Genomic DNA, 26,615 nt, shown 5'->3' with positions numbered 1-26,615 from the left:
CCCCACTCGTGATTCCCCCTCCCCTCCCCCTGTTATGTGTCCTAAGGCAACATTTCACCGTCCGGTGATAATGTGTTTGTGAAAAGTGCGCGCGCGTGTGTGTGTGTTGTGGCTCTCGTTATCTTGTGCAGCCCGCAACACGCTGATCGCATTCCTGTGCTTTTTCAGAGGTGTTGAAATAAGTTTGTGTGACGCTGTCTTTAGTAGCCACTAGCCACAGCCTTCAGAGAGACTTTACAGCGGCGACAAGGGATGAGGAAGCTCACTTGTGCTTGCCATGATGATGCCTGTCTGTGTCTGGCTGCGCTGCAGGCGTTCTCATACACTAACGTTAAATGAAATGAAAGGGGGGGGGGGGTCCGCGGACCATTGACGCTCCGAACCGTGGGGGCTGATCCGTACGTGCCAGCCCTAGTAAATGTGTTTCCTGTCAAAGAAAAACCTCTGCTTTCAGATGTCTCAGGTGAGACAGAACGCCCGACCACTTATTTGGATTGTTCATGCGCTGGCGCTGCCCCACCTGTTGGCGACTTGGTCTAGACTGATGTTCCTCTCCTCCAGCTCTCTGAAGCCGGGGACCTCCACTACGAACACGTGGCCTCCCTCTGTCCCCAGCAGCAGCAGCTCTCCTGAGGAGTGGGCCAGCACTGCTGTTACTCTGGTCACACTGGGGGGGGCGCTGTTGAGGAGAAGAGGGGGGAGATGAAGCCTTTCAGCCACTCACAGAGGACATGATGGCTTTAAAAAAGTAGCTATTGAATCTTACATCAGATATTGCCTCCCTTTTTGCCCGAGTATACAGACTTTGATATTTCTTGTACCCTTTGCAAACACAATGCATAAACAAATTCTCACTTATTTTTTGATTGTGAAATATTAGTAAAGTTTTAGCTTCTATTTTTTTAAGTTGCCAATTTTGTCTACTCCTCTGTTTGAAATATTATGTTACTATACATATCCAGATGATGGGGCTCTTGAGTTTCTCATTCATTCCATTGTCATTTATCCAAAGTTTGTTTTATTATTAGGGGTGTCACGATACACTCAGTTCACGATACGATACGTATCACGATACTGGGTTCACGATAACGATACGATACGATACGATTTTAACAATATTTTTTTAAACTTGAATAATGACAATATATGACTGGAAAAGTAGTATTTTATTTGAAATGCACAAATACAAAACATGCTGTTGTGGGAAATTGTTATTACAATAACAACTAGAAAAAACATGAGATTGGAGATAAGGCTTATCTTGAAATAGAATGAGTTACACCGTCACTTAGATTTACTTTGAACTAAAAGGTTTCTCAGCAGTATAAATTCTCATTATGCATCTTCAGTTTTTCTTCAAACTCAAACAACAAGACTTTTCTTAGTCTATTTTTTATGCATCTTCAGTTTTTCCTGTCAATAAACAGTTTTGCCAGAAACTCAATTGAATGGTTTCTCTCCTGTATAACTTCTCATGTGTCTCTTCAGAGACTTGTTCAACTGAACTACTTTCCACACATTGAACTTCAACAAACAAAGACGTTTCTTTGACTATTTTTGGAAAAAAAAAAAAAAAAAAAAAAAAAAAATCACGATATGAGATTTCATCTCAACGATACATATCGTGACGTTTTACTATCGCGAAATTTCGTGGGACGATATATTGTGACACCCCTATTTATTATCCATAAACAAAATTTTCCACTCATATGCTTTTGGGAGATATTCAAATTCCCCCCCCTGATATATCTATATCTATATATCTATATTATATATCTATATATCATTATGTTTTGTGTGTCCTGTTTTTTTCTTCTTCTCCACATCTGTTTTTAAATTTTCCTTCTATGTATCTGTAATTGTATTTTGTATGCGCTACTAGTGTTTACCTGATTGCATGAAAATTATTCATTGTGGAAAAAAGTACCTAAGTAACTATTGTTTGTACAAGGCATTGTCAACTTCGGCTGTATGACTAGGAAACTGGGTCAGGTACACAGGTGTGTGTGTGTGTGTGTTTTACCCAGGTGGTCCAGTGAGTGTGAAACGCCCAACCTCCAAAAGTTCAGAAAGTCCCTTGTGGGCTCTCAGAGTCCACATGTGCAGACTGTTGTCGTCAAGCAGAGTCACCAGTTCAACCTAAGATTCAGATACACAATCATGTCAATAGGTGAAAAATGGCCACAAAACTAATTAACAGAATCTGTAGAAAACATCCAAAAAGCTGCAAAAAATGACATACAAAAACGTAATACTGTTAATAGCTACCATTGAATACATTTCCAAGCAAAGTACTCTACCGCGACTGATTTTTCTGCTCGATGAATACATACAACTAAAGCTGAGTTTAGAAACCTGAACTGTTATTGTGTGTTGTTGTGATTGTATTGTCTTACCTGGTGTGCATTGTGCGTGTATTGTCTTACCTGGTGTGGGAGGAAGTGCACCTGTGTGACCGCAGCATTCTCATCATGTAGACCCATGAACTCCACACCTGGAGCTCCATACCTGAACCATAGTCAAGGACTGACTGGACATTAGGGATATTAATGATTAATCGACAATCGCTTAATCGCCGCTAAGAATGTGATCGATCAAACATATATTAACCGATTGTTGACAATGTAGGCCAGGGATGGGCAACTTTGATAGAGGGGGCCACAAAAAATTCCTCGCTACCTGAGGGCCAGATTGTGACCCTGCACTTCCACCAGTAGCCTACTGTAACACCATCACTCCCAATTATACTACTAATTTGATGAAAATGACTGGCAATCAAAGTTTACGATACATGCGATACATGCTCTCAGAGCAGAGACACAGACTACAGTATCTCAGAGCAGAGACACTGTACTCTGTGTCTCTGCTCTGAGACACTGTAGTCTGTGTCTCTGGTCTCTGCTCTGAGACACTGTAGTCTGTGTCTCTGCTCTGAGACACTGTAGTCTGTGTCTCTGCTCTGAGACACTGTAGTCTGTGTCTCTGCTCTGAGACACTGTAGTCTGTGTCTCTGCTCTGAGACACTGTAGTCTGTGTCTCTGCTCTGAGATACTGTAGTGTGTGTCTCTGCTCTGAGACACTGTAGTCTGTGTCTCTGCTCTGAGACACTGTAGTCTGTGTCTCTCTCTGCTCTGAGACACTGTAGTCTGTGTGTCTCTGCTCTGAGACACTGTAGTCTGTGTCTCTCTCTGCTCTGAGACACTGTAGTCTGTGTGTCTCTGCTCTGAGACACTGTAGTCTGTGTCTCTCTCTGCGCTGAGACACTGTAGTCTGTGTCTCTGCTCTGAGACACTGTAGTCTGTGTCTCTGCTCTGAGACACTGTAGTCTGTGTCTCTGCTCTGAGACACTGTAGTCTGTGTCTCTGCTCTGAGACACTGTAGTCTGTGTCTCTGCTCTGAGACACTGTAGTCTGTGTCTCTGCTCTGAGACACTGTATGTGTAGTCACACAATGATGCTCATTGACAGTGCAGTGGAGCCAGTCTGTACACTCCTCCCATTCACACAGAAAACACACACACAGGTTTTGATAACCCTGGAGCCATCTCTCACTAGACTCATCTATTCATACAATAGCAGAGACTGTTCCTGCATAAAACATCGCAAGCCAGGGCACAAATAAAGGAAAGTCTCTATATTCTGAGCACAAGTGAAAGATGTTCCAGGCTAAGTCACAAAGAACAGGCCAGATTATGTTCTTCTCATATGCAGCCTTAGGGCCTGTGTCCACCTAGCGTCTTTTCATCAGCTCCAGCCTCTTTTTTCAGTTGTTTCCAATGGGGGGAGAGCGTATGCGAGCGCACACGGACGTGTAGAGAAAGTGCGCTGCGCCCAGCGTCTATTTTCACAGCGCTCCGTCGTTTTTGTGCGCTCGACTCCCAGTGCTTCCAGCTGAAAATATTTTAACTTTTCAGAAAGACGCTGGTGTCGGGTGCTGCTTTTCTGGCAACTTAATCATGGAGAAACTATCGCAACAGAGACAGAAAGGCTCAATTGTGGGAGCAGATCGGCTAGACACTTGATATTTCTGGTGAGTGTTGAGCTAAATCACTGTATGTGTGTTGTTTGCTAATGTTAGCTGTCAGCTATCAAGCTACTACCGCACTGAACTAACGTTAGTTTCAGACTGCTTCCTTGTATATTGTGCGCTGGGATCAGCGCTCCCCAGCGCACTTCCAGCGTTTAACAGTGGGAAAAAGACGCTAGGTGGACACAGGCACCATGATGCTTTATGGACCCCGCCCCCCGGCACAGTCAGTCAGAGGTCAGGTTACAGAATGGCCTTCCTGCTGGTAGGGGTCGAGTGTCTTGCTCAACGACACCTCAGCAGGGATTCAACGCGGGTGCTGTAGTTGAAGGACAGACTCCCTGCTCACTACATCACCCTGTGGCAGCACCTATCACTGCTTAACTATTGAAGGTTTTAGGTTCAATGTTTTGTTCAATAGTGCATCAGTCCACGTTGTATGTCTAACAAACAAACCAACAGGTAGGTAGAGAGAAGGATACAGTTTAATGGCTCCAGAGCGAGAGCCTATGGCCAGCAGCTGCAGGGAGGGACTGTAGCCCAGAGCGCTGGGCTGGTGGGGAAAGCCATGTTCCACTGTCTGTAGAACACAGGGAGGTGGGTGAGATTCAAGCCATCAGAGCAGAGACAACGACTATGTTTACATACACACAATATTCCACTATTCTGAAAATGACAATATTCTGAATATGATAAGGGTCATGAAACAGCATATTCCAGTTGGATTTTCAAATTTGTAGTTTTTCTGAATTTAACCGTTTCCAATAGACCTTATTCGATAACCCCGGACGGCGCCATATTGTTGATCAACCGCAGCCGTAATGTAGTCTGGCCGAGCGTATAGCAAAACAGTTATGGCTTCCTCAAAGAGAAGTGATGAAAAAATAAGTTTGGTCGGAGGTGCGGACCCCCATAAAAACTGTCTTAGAGTAAATATAACTCATTTATATTGCCAGGTATAACGTACCGGACAAGATTTATAACTACCTTGTGAATACAGTATATACAGGAGCTGAAGGCTTTCAAATCCCTTGAGTCCTAGCGTTATAACCATTTCATCTGTGGCAATTGTTCTGACATTTTTACTTTTGTGCCACCAACGACATCATCGTCATCATCATCATCAAACATCGTCGTGACAGCAAAGGTAAATAACCATAACGTTAAATGTTTGTTTGATATGATCTGACGCTTGCTTGCATGAGCCCAATGTGCCCAATGTTTGCTACTAACGTTAGCCTCTAGTCTCTTTCCCTTCACGTTTGTGGCCAGTAGCTAACACCCGGGCTTTTATTGCTGCTATTACTACAGCCGTGTATTATTACACAGCACACTATTGCTGTTGTGAAATAGGTCCTGTCACAGTAAAAACGGCATTAAATAGGCTAGTAAGTAACGTTGGCTAGCGTCATAAGTTATGACAGCTGTTAGTCACTTTTAAACAGCGCGCTGCGGAATGTCAACAATATGGCAGTGGTGGGCGTGCCCGTACGCGAGTTACGTCAGTCGAATAAGGTCCATTAAGACTAGGGATGGGTCGATCCGATACTCCGTATCGGAGCCGATTTTGGCCAAAATCAGGCCGTGTATTTCTGACTTTGTTTTGTTTGTTACTGGCTTCGTCTGATAGATCAATAAAATGTTTTCGAATTATCCCTAGGCTGCAAACTCATTTAAACTACGCACATCGAAGCGGTTTCTGATGAGAGTAATGTTAGCCATAAGCCATTTTCCCACATGCGCTTTATACCGGGAAATGACCAGAAAGCGGTGTAATGCCTTGGAGTGTGAAAGCTGTTTTCTGGTATAAGCGCGACCCCGTCATTGCGGACATTTCACCAGTTCCTAGGTTGTCATAAGAGCGGTATGGCTGCTTCATGTGTGGGCGTGCTCCCCCCCCCCCCCTCCCCTCTCTGCTCGCACTCTGGCCAGAGTCCTTCAGTCCTCCTCAGTCAGCAGCCCGACAGGGACACAGACAGCGAAAATGGCAGCGGCTTGTTCTGAGAGTCTTGCAAGCCGCCCAACGCTTGTAAGCAGATGCACGAAGCGAAATGTGGAAGCATTTTGCTTACGTTGCTGACAGCGAAGGCAAGCCCCCTGGACACATCAAACGAAGCCAGTCTGTAAAAAGTGCTTCAACGCGACGCAGGTGAACGGATAAACATCGAGAACGGCCGGCAGCAGACACGCCTACATTTATTATTAGAATTTTATTTGGTAGCGGCAATGCAATGTTTCATAGTTCCAATATAGAGCAAGACACTGATGTGCTGCAAAGAGAGTTTATACCTGTTGTTTATTTTACAATAATTTGTCCTACCCGGAAGTGGTTTATACCTGTTGTTTATTTTACAATAATTTGTCCTACCCGGAAGTGGCCCGCTTGCTACTGTGAAGCGCTGTGAAGTCATGATCAGACAGCAGGCTCTGTAACGTTAGCCTCGGGAGTCGGGTATATCGCTGGGGGAAAGACCTCTAGCCGCCGGGGCCGGATGAAACACGTCCTATTAACAGGTTATGTTTGTTTCTAAGTGATTAATATGTTTCTCCGCAAACGCGACAGCACCGGTTCTGCATGAGCGTCACTGCCCCCAGAAAGCAGGCCCGCCCACAACACTCATGATTGGCTCTCCGATGCAAGGCTTCCAACAGCACCACCTAACGTTATGAAAAGATTTAAATAGTAATATTCTCAGTCTTACAGTAGTGAAACGGATTAAGACTGAGAATATATGTGTAACTAAAAATTGACAACCGGTACGCAACTTTTTTCCCCCATGTATCTACTTGGCGCAAAAAAGGTTGGGAACCCCTGTGTTACATAACTGGACAGTCATGTAATTCAGGTTACAGCTCAAAAAACACGTTTTGGTATCACTAACCAAATCGATATTGAAATTAATTGAATCGAAATCTAATCGAATCGGGATTAATCGATTCCCAACCTTGTGAATCGGAATCGAATCAATCCTTGAAATTTGAACCAATACCCAGCTCTAAAAATGAGTGTGGAGCAGACCAGATAAAGATATTCTAATTTCAGTGGTGGAAGAGACATCAAATCTAACATTGGCATCTACGAACATGGCTTCTCCCTTCCCCCTCAGTAGAAATGCTACCTATATATACGTAGATTCCTGGCGTTTCATATCCAGCCCATAATTGTGTGTCTCTCTTACCTTGTTGAACTGAAAGAGTTCCTGTTTGAGTCGCTCTCTCTGGGACTCCTGGCCATGTCGCCTGAACCTCTTCATCCTCTCTCACCAGCAGCCTGGAGGCTTCAGGGGCCCCCACACACACACACACACACACACACACACACACACACACACACGAGCACGCGTGCTCACACAGCCTGGAGCCTCTAGGGCCCCCCCCACACACACACACACACACACACGAGCACACGCACACACACACACGCACACACACACACACACACAGCCTGGAGGGGAGGGACAAGAACGGGGAGGGGGGAGGAGTTAAAGTGGTCATCATGTTTTAAATGTTGTCTCCATGTTTGTTGCCATGGTGATTGCTATGCCTGCGGTCAACCTCCCAGAGATCACTTGTCAACTGAACCGTGTGGCAAAGTACTTTGATGTCTTTCTCCTTAAAGGAACACTCCGCCCATTTTCAACCAGCTTTGTATCATCAGAACATCAGTAGTACGTATATCAGAAAACTGTAAACTGTTTTGAAGTCTGTCATTTAATTTGACAGTTATTGAGTGTTAAAGTGTGGACCAGTGACATCACTGGTCCACACTAACTCAAATGAATAACTCATTAACTCAAATCAACTCTCAATAACTGTCAAACTAGATGAATGATGAATAGTTTGACAGTTATTGAGAGTTGATTTGAGTTAATGAGTTATTAATTTGAGTTAGTGTGGACCAGTGATGTCACTGGTCCACACTTTAACACTCAATAACTGTCAAATTAAATGACAGACTTCAAAACTGTTTACAGTTTTCTGATATACTACTGATGTTCTAATGATACAAAGCTGGTTGAAAATGGGCGGAGTGTTCCTTTAAGCACTGTGACGTCAAGCTGCAGAGAATAGTGAATATGGCCTCCAAGATCCTAGGGAAGCCACAGAAGCAGCTAAGTAGACACAGGCCACCATCCTAACACAACAGGAACGATAAAGAGAAAGCTAACGGCGGCTAGCTTCCTATAAGCGCTGCTCTCACATAGGCTGTCACTTGAGAGCTGCAGCGATGATTAATGATTAATCGATTAATTGATCATTAACCTGACAAATTAATCGATTGAGGAAGTTGATAAAAATGTGCATCCTACTTTCAATAATAAAAGTCCATCTTGATAATAAAAACAAGTATTCGAAAATTCAAAATTCATCAGTATCGATATTGAAAATTCAGGCTAAAAATACAGATATGATTTTTTTTGTCCATATCACCCAGTCCTAAAACAAATAAATTATATAAAGAAAAAATGAACCGTCTGATTATGGAGGCAAGAACCAGTCATTGTCTTTATTAATTTTAGATGACAACTTGTGGGAAACAGGAAGGAGACAGAAATAAGATGGATGACAGAGCATGACAGACAACTGCCACTAAAAATAAACACTAAGTTGAGTTCCTGGAACAGCAACAATATGAGCAGCAAAGTCCAAATCTGACCAAACCAATAAAATCAGCAGCAAAGGAAAGAAGGAAGAATGCCTAGAATCCATGGAAACCAAGCTGAGGTACTGTCTGTGTGTGTGTGTGTGTGTGTGTGTGTCTGTGTGTGTGTGTGTGTGTGTGTGTGTGTGTGTGTGTCTGTGTCTGTGTGTGTGTGTGTGTGTGTGTGTCTGTGTGTGCGAACCCATCAGGGTGTATTCCCGTAATGAGACCTACCCATGTTTGGGCCATACGTTTAACATCGCTGGTGAGTGGGGGGAGCAAGTCGAGGAGCTCACTAAAGAGTTTCTCCATCGTCTCAACCTGTCTCCCCTGCCTATAGTCATGAAGCTCCAGGCTGTGAGAGAGGTGGCCTTGGTTAAGGTACAACATCTCTTTGCCAACAACGTACACATCCCACAAAACGTATTGAGAGAAATGACAAATAAAACCGTCCAGCTGGTCAGAAAATGGGCAGGCCTAAACACACACTCAACACCAGACATCATTTTCCTACCCTACGGTGGTGAAGGAGGGCCGGGGGTTCCAAATGTAGAGTGGATTTACACAGCAACCAGGCTAACCCACCTGCTCCACATGCTGAACAATGACCACGTTACTGTCAGAGAAATGGCCAGGGCTTCTCTCCTACTAGACCTAGACTAGAGGAGGAAGATCCCCCTCCTGGCCCCCGCAAATCAGAACAACTTCCTGGGCTTCAGGAGGAAAGATTCTGGGAAATTAGACTCACAAGCCAAGGGCTTTGGGGTCTGGTCTGATTGGCCAGATCTCAATCAGACCTCTGCAACAGAACAGGAGTTCAGTTAAGATGGGCAAAAACCAACTCACAAGCTGATGGATTAATTACCGACCCCTGTGTGGCTGTAGAGGCTACTATCGCCCAGCAGGGGGCAGACACTAAACTACAGAAAGACACTTCAACAAGAGTTCTGCTCAGCATGAAGCAGACCGAGACCAAACAACATTGGTGTGGACTTCGACTGCAGGGAAAGTTAGCCTGTGTTGATTTTGCTGACCACTCTGTCTCACATTCAATGTATAAGAATGCTGCTATTGGTGAGGATGTATTAAAATTTACCATCAAAGCAAGACTGCAGGTATTACCAACTAAGTATTAATTTGTCAACCTGGTATCCCAACACTCATAATCCATTCTGTTCATTGATACCTGATGCAGCATTTGCGTGTATATCCCTCATTTGTGTGTATATCCCTTTAAGACCACGAACCGCGTTAACGCGGTTCGCGGTCTCAAAGGGATACACACACAAATGCTGCATCAGGTATCAATGGGTTAAACCATCATGATTCTGTGCAACATCTGGAATCCATTACACATATTACAAATGGATGTAATGCATATAAAAACATGTACATTGCTCGCCACAACCGTATTGTTGACATTGTGTCTGATGCAGTACAAAATATCCTACCATCTAGTGCGGCAATGCATAAACATTCAAGAGTGTTACCAAAATGGTTCAACCATACTTGTGATGTATTTACCTGCATCCCCAATACACCCGATGTTGTCTATGTTGACACTAGTCACAAGGAGGTCCTGATTCTAGAGGTAGGCTGTGTTTTTGATCTGTACATGGACCAGGCTTTCCAAGATAAATATTCCAAGTATCAACCACTACTTGAAATTATAACCAACTTTGGGTACAGATGTAGATTCTGTGTGCTCATATCATATTCGGAAGCCTGGGCCATGTACATAAATGTACCATTAGTGGTCTGAACATTGCTGGCATGTCTAACCCTAACCCTAACCCTAAAGCCAAACAGCTTGCTAAATACTGCTCTGTTTCAGCTGTCATAGGCAGCCTTGCTGTGTGGAGGAGAAGGTGCTATGTGAAATGTATGTCCCATGAAATGTCAAACCCGTTATATTTGATTCCCTGTAATTTTAATATAATTTGTGGAAGCAAATAAAGAATTCAAATGTGTGCATGTGTGTGTGTGTGTGTGTGTGTGTGTGTGAGAGAGAGAGAGAGAGAGGAATTCTACAGGTACAGTCTGGTCCTTCATCACTTGTCATCTGTGAACATGCACACTGACTGACCTAAATAAAAAAGCCATCCACTACTTTTTGGCGTTCTTACACAGCTCACGTGAGACGGGGGCTTCCCAGAGCCGATGGCGATGTCGCCCATAATACTGATGAATTCCATACGGATCACCAGCGTTAGTTTGTTGTTTATAACGTGGCTATATTCATAACGTTTTCTATCTCGGATGCGTTATTTCGAATCGCACATAGGTTACGCCTGGCGCAACCTATGTGGGTTTCAGGACGAAACAGACTCGAGCCACTAACGTCATCTTAAGAGCACAATATTCCTGGAATGCAAGTTTAACTAAACAGTTACATGTCCTCTGCAGTCTACATAAAATTAAGATATTACGGGTTGTTTTATTTTGTATGTTACATACTTATTGACCAAGTTATGTTCAATTCAGCCAGGGTACAAGAGACTGAGTGTAGGTGGCCATCTTTTCAAATCAAGTAGAATACATTAGGAAATGGCAAGCTGCAACAATAAGTCACGTTAAACCGGACCTTGTACGCACAATTATTTTTTACAGTGGGGCATTCAAAAATAAGGTGGATAGTTTATTTTACTCCAAAACGGGGGAGTTATATAAAAAATGACTTCCTCTACAGTTGCTATGAAAAGGTGAAATGAGCTATATAAACCAAAAGCGTGTTTTGGACCAGGCTGTAAAGATTTTTAATCGCTGTTACAAAGTGGGGCATTTTAACATGGGGGTGAACGGGAACGACGGGACTTCTGAGTCCTGCCTCAAGTGGCCATTGGAACTATTCAGAACTACAGCTTTCAGTTTCAGGATGATTTCAGAGTCTTCATGGGAAAAGCTCAGAGCCCCGCCCACTGGCACACAGTCACACACACACACAGTCACACACACAGTCACACACACACAGTCACACACACAGTCACACACACAGTCACACACACACACACACACACACACACACACACACAGTCACACACACACAGTCCCTTCCATGGCTGAGTGGGCGGGGCTCCCCCTTCAGTTCAGACAAGAGATCGGGGTTAAAGGTCAGTCAGGGCACAACTGAGGAAGCATTGCTTGGCCACCACGCGCGCACGCACAAACACACAGAGTCAGCCAGGGTCAACATGGCAAGGAGTGCACACGCCAACTGATGAAAACACCTGTCACACAACAAGGCAGTTTCCATAGAGGCCACTTCAGAAAGAAAGAAGAAAAGGGGGAAGGATTTTCCTCCCTTGCATTCTTTCGTTTATCTTTACGCCTAAGTAAGGCTAAGGACTCAACAAATGGAAATAAATTGTGATCCTTCACCGCATTCAGTGTTTGAAAAGATGACGTTTAACACCCTCCCCCTACAAACAGCTAAGCCAACAGCTGGAGGCTGTCCAGACCCACTAAGCAAGTAACCAGCCAATAGTGTTTCTTTTCTACCTCAAAATAATTATTCTGTTGGCTAAGTTCCTGTTTTTTTTTATTCATGTTGATCAATTAAAAAAAAAGTAGCAACTTGTATGTTTCAGAAAACTGCATTTACATGTATTTACATGTATTTACATGCACAATGCTCATCAAATGTGTCCTCAATGGAGAATGACAATTAAATGAATGGAATGGACTGTTATGGGCAAGCCTGTAACATGTTCAGTATAAAGTGGTCTTAAACAATATAGTGTTGCTTATAACATATACATACACATATATATATATATATATATATATATATATATATATATATATATATATATAGTTAATAAACAACAAAAACGAATATGCTTTTGGGAGATATTCAAACATTTCCCCCTGAAAACCCCTGATATATCTATCTATATATATATAGTACATATTGCCCATTAATAAGGTAAACAAAAGAAAAGTAGACTACAAATGGCAAATAAAATAAATGAATACAAATAATTTAGACTAAGCCCAGCACAGGCAAAAAACCTTTGGCTCAACAACAAAAAGATAGAAAACGGTTTTACGGTATTGAAAATCAAACCATCGGGATTTCCACAAACTAAGCAGTGATGAGGGGGGAATCTGACAGAGGAGAACATGGGGGGGGGGGAATCACAACTACAGGCAGACATATCATGTGATCCATAATGTCACAAGTCCATGACAAAAGCCAGAGCTATGAGTCACTATTTTCCGTCTATTTGTCTCAGTCCAAACCCAGACATAGTTCTGCCTTTAGACTGAGCGTATGAGCCAGAGCCATCACACACAGCATGGCCACATCATTTGTGAAGATGTTGTCAACATATGTCATATGTGAACCAGAACCACTGATTAATCACATCAGTAGGTTTAATTTATGATCCAATGTGTGTTTTGGTGACAATATAGCCATTTGCAAACATGAAGTCTGGACCACGCCTCCTAAATCAGGTGTTGGTATTTCCCGGAGTTACCCTTCCAGGGGGGTGGAGGGGGGGGGGGGGGGGGGGGGGTGTGGAGGTGGAGACGTGTTGCACACCAAAGTCTGCAGGAGCCAGGAATCACGGTGTTTATGCGAGACAGACTTTTGATGACATTTTTGAGATATATTTGAGAAAGCAATTCTCCACTCCATGAAAACCCTTCAATGCATTATTCAGGCGATAACATGGAGTGGCAATGTGCCAAAAAGTGAGCGCTTGTTACATCGCCCAAAAGCTGCCAGTCAAAATTAGTGGTCACCCTAACCTAACATTAAACCCTAACCTAACGTTAAACCCTAACCCTAGTGGTCACCCTAACTTAACATTAAACCCTAACCCTAGACGTTAAACCCTAACCCTAGTGGTCACCCTAACTTAACATTAAACCCTAACCCTAGACGTTAAACCCTAACCTAACGTTAAACCCTAACCTAACGTTAAACCCTAACCCTAGACGTTAAGGTCTCTGGGAAGAACATCAATATATTTAAATTAGGGATGGGCATTTCTAGCAAAAACACTATTCGAAATTCGCTGGCCAAAGTCGACTTTTAATCGAAATTCGAAAATAATAATAAAATGTAAAAAAAAAAAAAAAAAAATTATGCGAGTGAAATGTTGCATTGTCTCCCCTGATTCTAAGTATAGTCGAATCGCTTGGTTTGAGCAAGTAAAACAATTTTTATAAGCATTTTAAGCAAGGTTTATGGAAAAATGAATGGCGGATGAAATCCCATGAAGAGGGAGAGGTTGCTTATAAAAATTGTTTTACTTGCTCAAACCAAGCGATTCGACTATTCTTAGAATCAGGGGAGACAATGCAACATTTCACTCACAAAAAAAAAAAAAAAAAAAAAAAAAAAAAAAAAAAACGAATTTCGAATTTCAATAATAAAAGTCGACCTTGATAATAACAACGATTATTCGAAAATTCGAAATTCGATGCCCATCCCTAATTTAAATTAGTGCTGCACGATTTGGGAAAAGGTGCAATTTGCGATTATTGTGGACAATATTGCGATTTGCGATTGTGATATAATAAAACAAAAATTTCACCACTGTTTCACGGTATCACAGACTAAAATAGCTACATGAAATATATTAAAATTTTAAATGTATTTTTTTTTTAACACATTCACTGCCAGCCGTTTTTTTTTTTTACTGTAGGTAGCTTCTGCCAAGGTTTTTTTTTTGAGGATTCTGGCTCATCTTTCAACAGCCGAGGATTATTTTCTGCTAAGATTTTGTGAACACAAAATATCTCAAAAGAACTAATAGAATGTGTGCTTTCTCTGTCTAAAAGAGTTAGTTTGTAGAGTTAGTAGTTATGTAGGCATTAGCACTTGAATACAGCATGGTTTCAGCGTCTGAAAATTTAAGCTGAGAAAAATGCCTTTTTGTGAAATTCGATAGAACAGTCACTTTAACCATTCATTTTTGGCATCAGTAAGACGTCAGACATCTAAACAATAGTTTTGAACAGTAATTTCCTCCATAACAGCAGGAAACCCCCCTCTCCTTCAAACTCCTCCCTCCGTGTGTGTTCTCCTCCTGCCTCCCTGGCTCTGCAGCGGGCGTGTCACAAGCGAGTTGCTGCTGCTGCTGCTGTCTGTCTGCTGGCGGCCGCTCTTTGGGCGAGTCTGGATGGGCTCGCTCGTTTCTTGGGGTTTCGGTTGAGAGCTTTGATGAAGCTTTTGCGATTCTGGTCTTATTTATGCTGCGTGTTTCAAAGTGTGTTCCACCCGTAATCTATTATGCAAATTTGCAATCCCCCACCGCCAGCTCCCTGCGCGAAAGCGAAAGCGTTTTCGCCAATCCATTTTCATGAGAATGGCTTCCTCACGCGGCTGTTTTTGCTTGGCTTTCTCTCGTCTGGAGAGCACTGTCGCCACTTAGTGGGTCGGTAAAATAGATTATACACATTCAATACCTCCCATATTTTAATATGAGATGTAAAAGGGGTTGATCGACGTCCCACCGTCAAATTTTTTTTTTTTTTTAAAGACGAGATATCTCGTCAACGGCAGTCAACCGTTTTTTTTTAAGACGAGATATCTCGTCAACGGCAGTGAACGTGTTAATACAATTCTTTAAAAAAATATAAAACATTTTATGAACAGAATACAGCACATATTTTTTTTATAATAAAATGTTATAGTCATGACATGTACTCTTCACAACATCCTGTGATATCAGTCTATGTTTGAGACATTTGCCGGTCTCAAAAATATATATAATATAAATATTATATAATATATTATTATATTATAAACTGCAGCACTGTGTTACAGCACATAGGCTGTGTAAGATGGCTCAGACTGCAAAGATAGTTACATGTCTGTCCAGTAATACAATGAGTAATACACACGCAGTTTCTTTATTTTGTAGTGACAGATTACAGTCAGATGGCCTTAAACGCCACACTCACGTGACTTTTTCTTTATAGAGCGAGTTACGTGCAGACTTTACGTGCAGACCCTGAAGGCGTCGTGTGCAGGCTGACTGGCTGGCTAGGAGCATAGAGGTGCTTCTGGTTAATGTCGCTATATTCTTCATCACAGCGGCTCATTACGTCCTGCTGTACACTTAAACGTGCACTAGTTCTGCATAATCACCCGCATCAGTCTGTGACAGATAGATAGATAGATAGATAGATAGATAGATAGATAGATAGATAGATAGATAGATAGATAGATAGATAGATGGATAGATGGATAGATAGATAGATAGATAGATAGATCGATCGATCCACCACAACAACTCAAAAGTTTGGAGTCCAAATCCTGTGGGAAACACTGCCTAGCACCCCTTTCAAAAACTCAGGATCTACACAAATCACACAAATGACCTATTTTGGATTCAAAACGGCGATTTTCGCCGAAAGGTGAAAAGTATGCATTGCATCCCAGTGGGCCTCTTCCTGTGTATCTGTATCAAAAAGAGAAATCCTACTATTGTGACAACAACTCTACTGCCAACAGTGAGCTCCTCCCCACAGTTGTATATACACAACGCTCACTTGAAATTGATTCTCGTCTTTTTTCCTTCTACCACAGTTTCCTGATGTCATCAAATTCCCAGCATATCAAGCAAGCCATCTAAGTTGAGGAGAGTCAGTGGGGGGAAAAAGCATCTGCATAAACATGCCTGGACACGACAACAACAATGTGAAGAAGAGCAAGAATGTAGCCGAGCAGAGCGGCTAACACAGCTAACATACTCCTTTATAAGTTATGAGTGGCCAGGAAATGCCTGGCATCCAAAATATTCGACTTGGTCTTATGCAACCGGCAGCTATGTCAGCACTAATCAGCCCCTCCCTCCTATAATAATGTCAAGACAAACTCAACTGAAGTTCATGGTGTCAAAGAAGAAGGCCCTCTTTGATGACTACTGCAGACACAGAAAATGGGCTTGCAGTTTGCAGACATGGAGTACACAGAGTACTTGCCTTGACAGACAAAACCTTCAGCCAATCAGCGTAGCCAAATCCAGTCCTTCAGCCAATCAACATCAGATCCAGCCTAATTCAAATCCCCTCGGAAGTCCATTTCTGCAATAACTGCACAGTGCAGGTCCGTTTATTTTTAGGGATGCACGATATATCACGATGTCAGTCATTTTTTTAACATATCGGCATCGGTCCGATGTTACAATGTTAATAACGGTTATCAGTATCAGCCACAATGTTCACATTGAGAGGAAACAATGAGGTAAATCTATGATTTATGGGCTTTTCCCAATGTTTGGAAATAAAGAAATGTATGACTTTTTCAAATTCACAGTGTTTACATGTGTTTTTCAGTACTATGTACAAAATGTGATTATCATAGAAATGTGTTTTATACAGATCATATCGACATCTGTAAATATCGGTTATCGGCCATAACAGCAATGTTAATATCATTTATCAGTATCAAATATCAGTATCAGTCAAATATCAGTATCGGCCAAAATGTTCATATCGGTTGCATCCCTAGTTTTTTTAAGGCCTGCACCAACCCAACCCGTCGTCGGAGCCAGTCCGCACCGCCAGGCCCGTTAAAATATCTGAAAATGCCCGACCCAACGGTCAATTTAATGTAATATGTCACCGGGCTCAGGAGGACTGCCACAGAGCTCTCCAAGGTGTGCAAACTCTCTCTCTCTCTCTCTTTCTTTCTCTCTCTCTCTCTCTCTCTCTCACACACACACACACACACACACACACACACACGTGCATGCGACAGTTTTACTGCTGCATTGACTTCATGCCTGGCAGCTCGGGTTGTGGCGATCTGCCATTTCAAAACATCACTCCATTCATTCCTCTCTCTCACCCCCCCCCCCCCCCCCCCTCCGATACTATGTATTTCTCAATGGAGACACACACCCCTTGACACGCATCTCCTATCCACCCAATCACAAGTTGACATCTCCCTCACCTGCTTTCGTCCAATCCCCTCCTTACACATAACTATGGCGTAGCCTAAAGTGGGTTTTGTGAATCCTTTGTGGGAGGTTTGACTCTGACTGATTTTACTCAGTCTAATATATATGACAATATATATTGTCAGGCCTAAACCTGACTGGCACCCCGGCACTGAGCCAGACCGCTACAGGGTGCAGCGTGCTGCACGCTTGAATTTTTATTTATTTATTTTTATTTAACCTTTATTTAACCAGGCATGTCTCATTGAGATTAACATCTCTTTTACAAGAGAGACCTGGCCAAGAATGGCTGCAGTAGCTACATAGTTTCAGACACAACAAACAGTAAAACTTACAACAAGACAACAAACAAGAAAACAAACAAGCTCGAGAGTGCAATACAGTACGGGTGCAGGAAAAAATACATTTGAATCATCAATTAAAACATTTACAGTTAATAGAATCAAATTCCTGGGACTTTACAATGCCTTTAAATTCACTAAGGGTAACTAGGTCCCATAGTTTAAGCCCATTCTGCAGGGTATTCCAAGAGGATGGTGCAGAAAACATAAAGGCCTTTTTGCCCATCTCCGTCCGAGCTTTAGGGACAGTCATGAGCAAAACGTCCTGAGACCGTAAGCCATAAGTACAGTGCTTTTAGGACAGAAAGACTGATAAATACTCAGGAAGTCTACCGAGAATGGCCTTATAAATAAAAACATACCAGTGACTAAGCCGGCGAGTCGACAGAGCAGGCCAAGTGACCATTGAGTACATGAGTACATTGAGTACATTGAGTACTCATCACTCAATAGTGATGAGTGAGGGCTGAACCTCAAAGCACCATGATACACAGTATCCAACATATGAAGACAGTGAGCTGAGGCATTCATGTACAGCACGTCACCATAATCAAGAACAGGCAGAAATGTTGCTTCTACCAATCTCTGTCTGACATGAAGAGAAAAACACGATTTGTTCCTAAAATAAAAACCTAACTTTAATTTCAACTTTTTCACCATATGCTGTATATGATGCTTAAAAGAAAGGTGGTCATCAATTAAAAAACCTAGATATTTGTAGGTGGACACTGCCTCAATTTGTTGACCTTGAAAAGTAGCAATACTCAGATTTGACTCTATCTTCTTAGAGTTAGAAAAGACCATTACTTTGGTTTTTTCAGCATTCAAGACCAGCTTCAAATGAAAAAGATGAGCTTGCACAGAAATGACTTTCCTGTGATTTCAGACTAAAGAATGCAGCCAATAAGAAAGCCCAAAAGGAGGAGTCATGACCACTACAAAACTACATCACAGAGAAGTTCCTACTTCTGCACTGTCCTCCTGACTCCCGACCACAACACAAATGAGATCTTATCAGCTTTGGGTGTGGTGGGCAGGATGTGATGTTGTGGCTGGCAGGATGTGGTGTCCCACCAACTCACCCCCTGTTTCCTGTCATCACATCCAGACAGAGTGAGAGGAGGGAGTCCAGGAGCACAACGTTTACACTGTGAGAGGGAGGGAGTCCAGGAGCACAACGTTTACACTGACAGAGTGAGAGGGAGTCCAGGAGCACAACGTTTACACTGACAGAGGGAGGGAGTCCAGGAGCACAACGTTTACACTGACAGAGTGAGAGGAGGGAGTCCAGGAGCACAACGTTTACACTGACAGAGTGAGAGGAGGGAGTCCAGGAGCACAACGTTTACACTGTGAGAGGGAGGGAGTCCAGGAGCACAACGTTTACACTGACAGAGTGAGAGGAGGGAGTCCAGGAGCACAACGTTTACACTGACAGAGTGAGAGGAGGGAGTCCAGGAGCACAACGTTTACACTGACAGAGTGAGAGGAGGGAGTCCAGGAGCACAACGTTTACACTGTGAGAGGGAGGGAGTCCAGGAGCACAACGTTTACACTGACAGAGTGAGAGGAGGGAGTCCAGGAGCACAACGTTTACACTGACAGAGGGAGGGAGTCCAGGAGCACAACGTTTACACTGTGAGAGGGAGGGAGTCCAGGAGCACAACGTTTACACTGACAGAGTGAGAGGAGGGAGTCCAGGAGCACAACGTTTACACTGACAGAGTGAGAGGAGGGAGTCCAGGAGCACAACGTTTACACTGACAGAGTGAGAGGAGGGAGTCCAGGAGCACAACGTTTACACTGTGAGAGGGAGGGAGTCCAGGAGCACAACGTTTACACTGACAGAGTGAGAGGAGGGAGTCCAGGAGCACAACGTTTACACTGACAGAGTGAGAGGGAGTCCAGGAGCACAACGTTTACACTGACAGAGGGAGGGAGTCCAGGAGCACAACGTTTACACTGACAGAGTGAGAGGAGGGAGTCCAGGAGCACAACGTTTACACTGACAGAGTGAGAGGAGGGAGTCCAGGAGCACAACGTTTACACTGACAGAGTGAGAGGAGGGAGTCCAGGAGCACAACGTTTACACTGTGAGAGGGAGGGAGTCCAGGAGCACAACGTTTACACTGACAGAGTGAGAGGAGGGAGTCCAGGAGCACAACGTTTACACTGACAGAGGGAGGGAGTCCAGGAGCACAACGTTTACACTGTGAGAGGGAGGGAGTCCAGGAGCACAACGTTTACACTGACAGAGTGAGAGGAGGGAGTCCAGGAGCACAACGTTTACACTGACAGAGTGAGAGGAGGGAGTCCAGGAGCACAACGTTTACACTGACAGAGTGAGAGGGAGGGAGTCCAGGAGCACAACGTTTACACTGTGAGAGGGAGGGAGTCCAGGAGCACAACGTTTACACTGACAGAGTGAGAGGAGGGAGTCCAGGAGCACAACGTTTACACTGACAGAGTGAGAGGAGGGAGTCCAGGAGCACAACGTTTACACTGTGAGAGGGAGGGAGTCCAGGAGCACAACGTTTACACTGTGAGAGGGAGGGAGTCCAGGAGCACAACGTTTACACTGACAGAGTGAGAGGGAGGGAGTCCAGGAGCACAACGTTTACACTGACAGAGTGAGAGGAGGGAGTCCAGGAGCACAACGTTTACACTGTGAGAGGGAGGGAGTCCAGGAGCACAACGTTTACACTGACAGAGTGAGAGGAGGGAGTTTAGGAGCACAAAGTTTACACTGACAGAGTGAGAGGGAGGGAGTCCAGGAGCACAACGTTTACACTGACAGAGTGCGAGGGAGGGAGTCCAGGAGCACAACGTTTACACTGACAGAGTGAGAGGAGGGAGTCCAGGAGCACAACGTTTACACTGACAGAGTGAGAGGGAGGGAGTCCAGGAGCACAACGTTTACACTGTGAGATGGAGGGAGTCCAGGAGCACAACGTTTACACTGACAGAGTGAGAGGGAGGGAGTCCAGGAGCACAACGTTTACACTGACAGAGTGAGAGGAGGGAGTCCAGGAGCACAACGTTTACACTGACAGAGTGAGAGGGAGGGAGTCCAGAGCACAACGTTTACACTGTGAGAGGGAGGGAGTCCAGGAGCACAACGTTTACACTGACAGAGTGAGAGGAGGGAGTCCAGGAGCACAACGTTTACACTGACAGAGTGAGAGGAGGGAGTCCAGGAGCACAACGTTTACACTGACAGAGTGAGAGGAGGGAGTCCAGGAGCACAACGTTTACACTGACAGAGTGAGAGGAGGGAGTCCAGGAGCACAACGTTTACACTGGCCAGTCAGCTCCTCACTGATAGTGGGTAAATGAAGGCTACCGTATATTCATTTTTTTGGTGCAATTTTTTTCTGGCCTGGTCGGGGGCGCCGTTGGCCTGGCGGGCCCGCCAGGCCTGTAGAATGGTAGGGGAAACACTGATTCGTCATCATATCAAATTTGAGTAAATATTATTGACTGAAAAATAGGGCAACCTGTGCTGCAGCAAGTATACCCTACATCATTGTATCTCATGGTTTCTGTTCCCATGATTAAACATGCACATAATTTAGCGATATTGAAGAGTTTGTCATATATGCAATTCCCGGTCTTCCATTGTGTGAGTGACCAATCACAACCTTGGAATGTGCAACATGCACACATGACCAAAACGACAGTTAAAGGATGGCTTTGCCGATTATCAATCCGCTTTCTATCATTATAATGTGGTTAATATAAGCAGATGGGCAATGTTTACCTTCGCTATACGTTTTCCACACGGAGCGCTATCATTCCATCCTCTGGCAAAATGCTCCGCTGTGACGCGTTTTACGTCACAAAGTGTCACAACGGTACTGCGGAAGCTGTGCTCGAGACGCGGGATCTGCTCCGAGGGCTATCGATTTGGCTTCCTGATATTGTTCTTGTTATTTTTTATTTCAATGTGCGCACCTCCACGAATCACATCGAGAGCATTAATGACTTGCAGCTGGCGGGGGCGGAGTTTCTGCAAGCGGGACAAATTAAGGATATTTCTCCGTGTGGAAAACGTATAGTGAAGGTAAAAACTGCCCATGTGCTTATATAAGATTCTCATTTTGTTCACAACATTAAAGAGATAAGCTGTTGCTAAAAACAGGTGATGTCAGACACAATAATGTTCTGATGTCTGATAGACCGTAAATACACAGTATATATACATTAAATAGGAAAAGACAACACAAATGCAATATCTGGATATTACCATAAGAACATCTAAGACGATATAGTCTCCTATCACAAGTTGATATAATATTGATATATTGCCGTGTGTGAGTCAGAGTGCCATGCAGAAACGCTGAGACAAAAATTAACAATGGAAGAAGATCACATATTTGTCGAAAACTTCATAAACACAAGGACACGGTTCCCGTGCCTTTTGGGCTAACGACCGGGCAGATTATAAAGATGCGGTTAAAAAGGCAAATGCCTGGAAAGCTATAACAGACATTCTCAACACACAGACGGTAAGTCACAGCTAACACATCGTTAGCATGGATAATCATACAGCATGTTAGCAAGCAGATAAGACAGTTTTGCAATGTTGCAATCAAAACGCTAACGTTATACCTTGACTGGCTAGCTTCTCTGTCTGTCCGTCCTGGCAATAATCCATGTGAAAATATCACAAGACATCCTGCTCTGCGCCTCTGCGATGTGTTCTCCTATCGCCTAGGTGTTCATACTTTTTACGAGCGACAGCGTCCAAAATCAGCGTTGAGCGACACTGGAACGGACGTCACGTTGAGCGATGCCCGTGGGGCTATGATAAATCGCTGGACTCTAAACTGCCCTTAAGCCAGGCATTGAAAGCCGTTCACAGATTGTGAATACATGAAAGAATCATTCATTAAAATATCAGAGCATCTATTCTCAGACTTCAAAAACAAAACTATGATACTTCAGAAAATTAGGATATACCCCTCTCCTCAAAGACTGTCACAAACATCACCAGGCAGAAAATCGAGCACATCAATGCAGCTCGAGCATAGACTTGCCAGTGATGAGTTATTCTCATTTATATCTATATAGTAAATAGGCTAATTTATACTTGATATGCTGCTACCTTCATTATAAGGATCAAATATGTGTTGTGGCTCCAGACACATGGCTCTGGATAGTAAAGGTTCTGGTGGGTTGTCCTGCATTCTGGTGCAGCAGAGCCAAAGAAGAGTTCCACTTTGGGGAAAGAGTCAGTTTGACTGCATCTCTACTTCCTATCCTGCCTCATTAGTAAACCACAGACAGAGCTTCTTGTCCAGCTTGATAATGTATTCTACATTGGCACAGAGTTCCAGCAGGACTCAAGTTAACAGTTAACAGTTAACAGCGCTAAACAGCATGACAGTCTGAGCCGGAGCTTTCTGTTTGAGCAGTTTACAAGCGAGGCGTGCCTCTTGGGACAGGTTGGATAAATCACCTTTCCTGTTCAAAGTGAAAGCCATGTGAGAAAAGCCTTTGAACCTTCCAAATGCTCAGACATAGCAAGTATTATTTTTTTTCAGAACTTGGGAAACACAAACAAGCTCAGACAAAACAGAACAAAACAAAAACAAAAATATACATATATCATCATCAACATTCCAATGTTACAGACATAGCAAGTCTTTGAATGCTCACAGAGCAAGTCTTTGGAAACAAGCGCTTACCCAAAAGCAAGGTTTGCTTTTCTCACCACATTGTTTCTACATTTAAAGTAAGTGTAAACCCCCCCCAGGCTATTCATCTTAAGACATATGGTAAAGCCAGCAGGTAGGCTAAAGGCTTCTTCTCTGGCTTCCCCTACATTTGGGAGGGGCATTTATTTTGCCTACATAGTAGTTTCGGGTGGATTTTTACCATGCAGGTGGAATGGCCTGTAGGTCTGCAGGGAACAAAGGCTTTTTGTTTGCCCAGCCTTGCACTGATGCAGGTAGGAGCTGGAAGGACACTGGCTGACTGTCCTTCAACAGACAGACCACATCAGGAGACATAAACAGTCTGTCGTGTCGGCCTACTCGTACAGGTTTGCTCTCTCAAAGCCAACAGTGGTAATATTGTAAGCGGCTGGGGATGAGGTCATATTGGAAGGGGGTTGATATGATACAATAGCATGCGTCACACAGAAGGTGACAAAACAACTGACTCACTTCACTGTTCAAAACTACAGGTAGAGTGAAGCGAATACAGGCCGTGTAAGTTGAAGTCTCGAACTCACATTACTATTGTTATTTTGTGAAGGTTTGGGTCAGACTGTTGTCTTCCGGGTTGTGAATCTCCCTGAAACTGGACAAACCAGTGTGACAGTCCTTCACCACACACCATACCCACACCCCCTCCCCAAACACAATGACTCAGGATGAAAGCAGCCCACTGCCTCAAAAGGCAAGTGAGCAACACAGGAGCAGAGGAGACACACCTTGCTGCTGAACGTACCTTTCTGTAATGATGCAATAGCACAGCAGGCATAAGTACTTACTGACATGGCCACAGGTCTGACTTGACTGGAAAAGCCACGGTTTTCATGGCACTAACTACTTCAGACTCACAATCACTTTGTTGTTGTGAAACCATTGTCTAAATGAATGGCTTTAAACAGCTTCCACGCTGCCAAGCGAGCTTAGCAGGCGGGCTAATGCTAAGATAGTTAAGGTTAGCTGGCTCGCTTTACTGTTGATTTAACGCTACTGGTAAACGTCAAGCTAGCTAGCTAAGCTAGACACATTCGTTACATTCTTGGCGATTAGTCCTGCCCAAAGTCACTTTGATGTGGACTTGTTTATCAACACACACACAGCTCGTAGAACGCCACCTGCAACCTTTTACAATGGTATTATGGTCTATGATTATGGTAGATTATAGTGTCATATGCCAGTGTTATAAGCACTTCAATACAATATCAACTGTTAATAGCTTCACATAGCCTCAACGACCAATCATTTAACGCGAAGTTATTACTAGCGTTAGCTATTGAAATAAGTGTTGCTTGGTGGATTAACCTAGCTGTATGCCGAATTCAAGAGAGAATCCTATTCGCACCAGATATTATTTAGTCGTGTGTGCACTTTTGTCGATAGTATCGATACTGTATGTCAAAAGTAAATTGCCAGATTCTGAATGGATGTCGGTGCTAAAGTTTAGCCACTTCGCCAGCGACCAGGCTAGCTATTAGCTAATCAACTAGCTTCAGCTTCATGTTCAGACACAAACACACAGGGACACACAGGCTAGTTTCACGGTTTCACACTCACACACCTGTGGGCGACAGCTCTCGCCTCGGTATCTTGCGTGCTGTGTGTGTGTGTGTGTGTGTGTGTGTGTGTGTGTGTGTGTGTGTGCGTGTGTGTGTGTGTGTGTGTGTGTGTGTGTGTGTGTGTGTGTGTGTGTGTGTGTGAGTGAGAGTGTGCGCGCGCCTGTGTGTGTTTGCCCTCCTCCCAACTCACCTGACTAGAAACGGCCGTTGCTTGGCCGATGCCAACGTTTCCACAGCCGCTGGTTAGGTTTAGACCTCCGGTCAGTATCGGCTAGGACTGCTCTGCTTGTCCAAAACCCAGAGAAAACAGCCAGCCACGTCTATTACTGCTCAAATCTCTTAACAAAGTCTGCCGAACTCTCGCTCCCACCGCTGCGGCAGCGTCGCCGTTCTTCTGTTTGGTTTACGGCAGTTTTAGGGCAGCGTCGCTGTTTCCTGCTTGGCAAACTTGACTGACTGTTTTACAAACTCCTCCCTTATGCTGCCTTCAGGTGCACCTCGTAAGCTCCTACCTCCTTTTCTCCTCTTTCCGTGTGTAGACCATAGCCAGGGGTGTCAAACTCATTTTAGTCCACGGGCCACATGCGACCCAGTTTGGTGTCAAGTGGGCCAGACAATGACAATCAATAATCAATAATAATAACCTATAAATGACAAAACCTCAAAATGTTCCCGTTTATCTTAGTGTAAAGAATGACAGGTACAACCCTACAACACTAATCACTACACCACTAATGGTTATCTCAGATACCATCAAGCACATTATCTGCTGTCTGTACTGTGCATTACAATCAGGGGTGTAGTCGAGGGTAAACGCAATTTACCCACCCCTTTGAAATGAGGCAGATAATTTACTCGTCTATTTCAGATCAACTGTATTAATCAATGAGGGCAAACAAGGTGGGTAAACTACTCAGCTTGGATAGTTTACCCACCTCTGTATTTATCACTACACCCCTGATTACAATTGATGGCAACTGTGCAATTCTCTATAGTCAAGCAAAGGTAATGAAAATAGCTGACCATTTAGTGATTAATAATACAGATAACATGAATAGGTGACTTAATATTGAACTTGCTCCTGAAACCTGCTCCATCTTAGCCTTCACAAGTGCATCACATTGGATTGAAGGACTTCTCAGCGCAATTTTCACACTTTGCAAAGTCATCCTTTGGGCCACATTGGACCCTTTGGGGGGCCGGATCTGGCCCCCGGGCCGCATGTTTGACACCCATGCCATAGACTATATAATAAATGTGTAGACCAGGGGTGTCCAAACCCAATTTCATCCACATCAGCATCATGGTAGCCCTCAAAGAGCCAATTGTAATTGTAACACAATATAAATGTACCTAGCCTACTTGTTACACAATTGCCTCTGATTCTATTATTATTGGGTTTAGTAATAACA

At 43.7% G+C, this 26,615-nt stretch overlaps 1 protein-coding gene across 3 annotated transcripts in view; it reads right to left on the bottom strand.

The window, feature by feature from the left end:
- llgl2 (LLGL scribble cell polarity complex component 2) overlaps positions 1-25,576 on the bottom strand; it is a 58,175-nt gene extending 32,599 nt beyond the window's left edge. For all 3 annotated transcript variants that reach the window (XM_083636117.1, XM_083636119.1, XM_083636118.1), the window contains exons 1-6: positions 25,394-25,576; positions 7,206-7,471; positions 4,509-4,606; positions 2,427-2,508; positions 2,024-2,139; positions 521-679 (exon numbers count right to left, since the gene is read on the bottom strand). In XM_083636117.1, the coding sequence (XP_083492243.1) occupies positions 521-679; positions 2,024-2,139; positions 2,427-2,508; positions 4,509-4,606; positions 7,206-7,280 (530 nt within the window). In that variant the 5' untranslated portion in view covers positions 7,281-7,471; positions 25,394-25,576. The remainder of the gene's footprint in view (positions 1-520; positions 680-2,023; positions 2,140-2,426; positions 2,509-4,508; positions 4,607-7,205; positions 7,472-25,393) is intronic.
- Between the last annotated feature and the right edge of the window lie 1,039 nt (positions 25,577-26,615).

Source organism: Poromitra crassiceps (genome assembly GCF_964638095.1).
Source record: "Poromitra crassiceps genome assembly, chromosome: 4".
Taxonomy (NCBI): domain Eukaryota; kingdom Metazoa; phylum Chordata; class Actinopteri; order Beryciformes; family Melamphaidae; genus Poromitra; species Poromitra crassiceps.
This window is presented reverse-complemented; position numbering and strand designations above follow the sequence as displayed.